Here is a 6,000-nt window from a genome sequence, read left to right as displayed (position 1 = left end):
TCTGTCCCCACTGCTGTTCTGCTTAGGCCTGAACCCCCTCAAGTCAGATCATTGACAGGAGTGTCTACGGATACTGACTATGGAATGGAGCAATCATCTGCCACCTCCTCCATGTAATAAGCTCAATGCCTTTTATCCATTATCTGCTCCTACATGACGTTTGTGCAATCAGAGTAAACTTCTGTCATGCTACTCTTATCTAATTTTTACTGCACTACCAACTTCTTAACCATGTTTAAAAAGAACAAAATATACATAAAATAAGTACATGTTCTTTAAAAGGAAATACTCCCCAGAGAGTGGCAGCTCTGGAGGTTTGTGATCTGCTACAGCAGCATGACAAAGCAACATTTCCACGTAAGTGCTTTTTGTTTATGCCATGAAATGTGCACCATACATTCACTAATGTAACAGGCAAATAACAGGGCTTCATGTTCTGCTTTCTTAGCAAAAGTGAATTCAAATTTTAGTATCATTTTAATTCAATATTAGTTTCCAAGACATACAACATATACATTCCTGTTTTTGTTATATAACATGAACTTTTCAGAGTGATGGTTAACAGCCCAATAGAAAACTTTATATTCACACTGCTATACACTGTAAGTAAAACTGATTACATAAAACTTCATATAACAGACTCTTTGCATTAAGTCTGTGCTCCTCAGATTCACAGCAGGAGATAATTCATTAAAATCAGTCTTTTTCCATTCATAATCCTCATGTTCATCTAGAACTTGTTTCTCTGTGTGGCCTTAAAAGTCGTCATCATCACATATGTCCAGATACACATCGAAGGCCTCTCGATTGCAGTTTCCATCAGGGGTGAACACATACTTATGGAAGGTCCCGTCCACACATATGGCTGCAGGAGACAAAACAGAACTACAATGACAATTTTCTTTTTTAAAGAAGTTTAAAGAGTTTAGCACTGTGGCTCTACGGCATATGGAGAGAGAGAGAAAAAAAAAAGGCACAATGACACAAATTCTTGTTCTTGTTAAAATATCAGATGCCATATGTAAATACAAGTGAACTCATGCTAAGTGTAAAACATGCGTCCATGGTGCATACAGTGCAGAATGGTCATTATGGGAGTTTTTTTCTGGACTACTTTTTTTTTTTTTTTTTTTTTTTTTAACTTACAGCAAAGGCCGACACACACATGATCCAGGGCTGCAGCTACCGATTGTTTTAGTAATCCAGCAATCCACTGAATATTCAAGCTATAAAGTTTGTTTTTCTTCACATGCCACTATCGTATTTTTTTTTTTTTTAAATAATTGCAGACATGGGTAAAATGTTTGTGTTTACATCCTTAAAACGCATTAAAAACAGCATCAAAGCAAAGAATCTTATGAATTTTGGTAAAACTCCCATCACTATCAAATCCTAACCAATAAAGAAAACGGGATCAGCTGTTTGAGAGTCTATAGGTTGGTGTGCTTCCAGTGTGGCTCTCTCCCCTCCCCATCTTGACTCTCGGGATGTTACACTGTGACCGACTTCTTTTTCAGATTCCCGATAAGCATTATTTCGCCGCACATCTCCTCCTTTATTGTTGAGCCCCAATAGCAGGGTCTCTGGTGCTATGCTACCATGTCCTCACGCCGGAAGTCCCGGCTCTTCCTTCTTTGTTTAGCAGTGAATGAGCCAACCATAACATGCTAGGTGTGAATTTATGGTTATGTCACTGTAACAACCAATGCAGTCATGTTGCTGTGTTGTGTATATGACAAAAGACAACATTTATATTTTGACGTTTCCCTCACCAATGACTGAGTTGACGTTCTTGGAAGTATTCTTTCCAAAAGCACAGATACAGGCACACTCAGCAGGCACAGTAAAGCTGGCCAATGACCATTGGCTGTCCACATACTGACCAATCACAGGACCCACCTTCCCAACACGTGCCAGCCTGTGGGATGAAGAGGAGCAGAGGCGTGAGGATCACGATGGTGTGTGTGTGTGTGTGTGTGTGTGTGTTAAAAGGACTCAATTAGCAGAAAGTGGTCTTACGCAGAGCGACGGTTGAGTTTGGTGTCTTTGAGTGCAAAGATGTGAACTGTGCCTTTGTCACTGGATGCGCACAAGAAGGATGAGTCATGGCTGAAGTTGATGCTGGAAAGAAAAACCACAAGTATCATTTTACAACTGCCAAATGTGATGTAACCGAGCTACAGGCCATTCTGTAGCTCTGTTACATTAAAACCCTCACCTCATATTTCATGACTTTTCCTAAAATCAGTTTATTCATCATGCAGAATAAATATGGAATAAGAAGGCCTTTTTCTTTGTCTTTAATTTCTCTGATCTTGATGGAGGAACAGAATTAATGTATTGTTCTATTGCCAAAAAAAAAAATCCTAGTTTTTAAGATGTAAGATATATATTAGTTTAGACTATTGTAATTCATTTAATTAATTAAAGAAATTACCAGAGAACATAATGTGCCCATTAACACATAATGGGCCAGATTCAGCAACCCCTGTTGATGTTTCAACGTATGGTTAATATCAACTGAAGCTGTGCAGTGGTGATCTTTTTTTGAATGAAATGTGTAGACAGATATTTTTGTAACTGGCTCTATTCATATACATTCATAGGAGTTTTAGGAAGAGGGCATTTATTTATTTATTTTTGATTTATTGGGTGAAGGATCTCTGTAACGCTAAGTGTGCTCCTTGCTGCATGCACTGAGGTCTGATTCTGAGAGGTTTTGAAGACACAGGAACATTGAAATATTCTGGAACATCGGTGCACTACCCATTTACTACTTGAGTGTTTACCAGTAAAGAGTGGCAGGGTCTGTTCCTCTGCGCAGCTCCACCAGTTTGTCCCTGGTCGTTGTGTCGAACAGGCGGATGAGGGTTCCTTTACGAGAGGCTGAAGCTGCCACGCTGCCGGGCTGGTTGAGTGCCACACAGGCAATCTCGCTCTGATGGGCGTTGATAGTAAAAGGGGCAGATGATGTTCCAGGTTTGGTGTTGGACAGGTCCTGAATAAAAAGCAACATGTTAGACTACGACTTTTACGACACAGACATTTTCTTCAGGAGAAATAAAACGTCCTGTTTGTTTGTGACTTACAACCAGCTGCAGGCTGCCACATTTGTGACCTGGGAAGACCAGAAGCTGTTTCTCCAAACTGGGACACAAATCACAAAGACCTGAAAGAAAGAATTCACTGTATTCAAAATGCTAAGCAGGATGTTGCAATGGAAAAACAGCTCTACACAAGTAGTATGATACCTTTGGGGTTATCTCTGGTGTCAAACTCAAAAAGCTTGACAGGGTTGTCTGGAAAACTGTACACATAGATCCTGTTCTTCAGCACAATGATGATCCTAGAGGGAGCAAAGGCAACTATCATTTTGACAGTTCAGTGACAATAAACAGCATGTGTGAGGTGATGTAAAACTCACTTGTCGTGTCTCATGCGGACAGCCAGAACAGGCTTGGTGAAGGTGAATTCCAGCACCAGTTTGTCCTTAGGATCCCGTGACTCCCGAGCATCGTCCCAAATCAACACTGAGACATTGACATTGTTTTGTTAAAAACTTATTTTTCCATCATGTTTTTAAGGTGCACTCACATATCTTGGGTATAGCAAACACCTCTCATAATAATGACTCCCCCACACACACACACACCGGTCAAAGCTGTACAATGCACGTCCTACTTTAAACCAACTCACCAGATATTTCTGAGAATTTAGGATTGACTCCACCTCCAATTATGGCCAGCAGGTTAGAGCGATGCAGCATGGAGCACAGGGCTACACTGCCAACCTGCTCATGGTCTGCAAATGACACAAACACATATTCAAGTCCTTTTTAGGGAAAGGTGCACAAGAACAATGTTTTCCTTGTATTCTCGTTATGAAAGTCATCGTTTTCCCAGCATTTCAGCCACTTGAGGTACCACGAAAAACATTTAAATACACTAATAAAAGTCTGAAAAGTATTAACATCTATAAACACATAACATGTCTGAAATATTCATGAAACATTTGAAAATAATTACCAAAATGTCTTGAAAAATATTGGTAGCATGTCTAGAAATAATGAATGAGCTCTCTCTCAGGCACTGCTCTACATGTGAAAGCCGGGTCAGAGGACTCACCCAGGTGGCCCTTCTCCATCAGCGGCTCCACGTTGTAAATCCTGACCCCCGTCTCCATAGCGCAGCAGAAACAGCCTGGTGATGATTAGAGGACAGAGAAGATTTAAACCTATGAATCATTCTTATTCAGCTTTGGCAAATCTAACATGTTAGCTGCCTGGAGCCGTTTACAGCCCAGTAATAATCCTCCAAACTGAACCAGGTGCTGGGGACATCAGGGGCTTTTTCATTGTGTTGCCTCCATAGTTCTCTGTAATATTCTGGATATTTATAATTGAGCTACTTGTATATATTAAAGTTATTTCTTATATTTTGTAACTTTGTAATCTATTTTATTATCTAATTTAGTTCAGTCTGTTGCTGTTCCTATCGTCTTGGAGCAACTGTAAACACATAATTTCCTTAGGAATTAATAAAGTATTCTGACTCTGATTCAAGTGCTACATGATAGTGCTAGCAACAGCAACAGTAACAGACTCAGACTGATTTTGCTATTATATACTAGTTTAATATATTCTTTCTAAATAATGCTGTTTATCTTCTATATTATCTGCACATGTCCAAAACACGCCTCTCTAACTCTGTCTCCAAACTACTCAACCCACACCTTCCCTCTGATCTACACATTCATCAACATATTGCAATACATTTTCAGTTTAGACAGAAGATAAGTCTCAGCGCTGCCTTGTTGGGGGAAGGCTGTGCTCACCAAGCAGTGACCAGGTCAGAAAATCAGACGATTAACCGGCAAAACAAGTAATCACTGGTAGTTAATGAACGTGTGGATGGATATCAGGAGAATAACTGAAGGTACATATAGATTTTCCTTTATCACACATTTGCCTGGTTCTGTATTTCTTACTAATTCTGTTTTTGTATATGTAATATGTTTAACCACAACCAGCTTAATACATGTAGTTTCTGTCTGGCGGTTAGCTCGTAAATCGTTCTGGGTTTTTCACAGCAGTGTTCAGTTTCATCTATGTGTATTATTCTAATATCATACCCATCCAACCTAATTTACCAAATTTTCAGAGAGCGACTTGTAAGTTAAAAGACATAAGAAATCTTACATGGATTATTTCCGAGACAACTTTATGTTGAAAAGCTCTGAAAAGAATGTAGTTACAGAACAAAGCCATTTCCCTTGAAGGCCTTCCCTTTGTGTAGCCAGAGAACGTGCCACCGTTCTCACACCACTTTCTCTAGTTTCATTGTACCCATTGTTATCTTGTTCTTTTGGGTGTGCATTTTCCCCTTTGACGTTAATATGAATAAAATTTTCGAGCCTCTGTAAATCTGCCAGGTTTCTCCTCAGTAACTCAACTTAGTTTGGTTCTAAAACGTGCACCAACTCAGTTCATGAACAAAGGCAACTTACTTTGGTCCTGATTGAACTGCAGGCTGTTTACTCCTCTCTGCTGGGCCATGGCTCTCAAACAAGCTATTACCGGTAAACTGCAGCAACCTGAGAAAGATGGGACAAAAGAATAGGACGGATCTTCAGCCCACAGTCTTCGTTTTTCTCTGGATGCTTTAAGCTGAGCAACACAAGCTGGCAGAGGCAGCTAGCCACATTAGCAGGAGGCAGAAGCGATCATTTGTTGGTTTTCTCTGGATTTAAATACATATGCAAGTCTTACCATAAGGCGCACACCAAAAACGAGACGAACGATTTCAGGCGCTGATCAAACGTCGACTGAAAACAGAAATATTGCAACACACAGGTTTGTTTTTGTTTTTCAAGGAAGACGTCACCGACACGTGCTTCCGGTTAGGTTCCGCTTCCTGTTAAAAACAAGTAAACAAAAGAATTTCTATTAAACGTTAAAAGACTAATTGCATAATCTGAGTTCATAATTGTAATAAACATATT

The 6,000-nt window shown here is 39.8% G+C and overlaps 1 protein-coding gene across 1 annotated transcript; it reads right to left on the bottom strand.

Moving 5' to 3' along the window:
- Positions 1–458: 458 nt before the first annotated feature.
- Positions 459–5,912, bottom strand: wdr45 (WD repeat domain 45). The gene is made up of 11 exons (XM_026172702.2): positions 5,768–5,912; positions 5,506–5,592; positions 4,125–4,199; positions 3,697–3,801; positions 3,425–3,530; positions 3,252–3,346; positions 3,090–3,169; positions 2,790–2,998; positions 2,020–2,121; positions 1,773–1,918; positions 459–865 (listed from the first exon to the last, which is right to left on the bottom strand). The coding sequence occupies exons 2-11, from the start codon at positions 5,552–5,554 to the stop codon at positions 756–758; spliced, it is 1,077 nt and encodes a 358-aa protein (XP_026028487.1). The 5' UTR covers positions 5,555–5,592; positions 5,768–5,912; the 3' UTR covers positions 459–755.
- Positions 5,913–6,000: the final 88 nt, after the last annotated feature.

Source organism: Astatotilapia calliptera, chromosome 7 (genome assembly GCF_964374335.1).
Source record: "Astatotilapia calliptera chromosome 7, fAstCal68.1, whole genome shotgun sequence".
NCBI lineage: Eukaryota > Metazoa > Chordata > Actinopteri > Cichliformes > Cichlidae > Astatotilapia > Astatotilapia calliptera.
Note: the sequence above shows the minus strand (reverse complement) of the source record. Positions and strands in the feature narration are given on the sequence as shown.

Bases quoted from the DNA above. Each gene is read 5' to 3' on its own strand.
- wdr45 (XM_026172702.2), bottom strand. From the start codon at position 5,554: ATGGCCCAGCAGAGAGGAGTAAACAGCCTGCAGTTCAATCAGGACCAA. The intron at 4,200-5,505 runs GTAAGTTGCCTT...AATCATCACCAG, and splicing joins GCAGTTCAATCAGGACCAAA to GCTGTTTCTGCTGCGCTATG. The intron at 3,170-3,251 runs GTATCATACTAC...TCTTTCTTTCAG, and splicing joins CACCAGAGATAACCCCAAAG to GTCTTTGTGATTTGTGTCCC.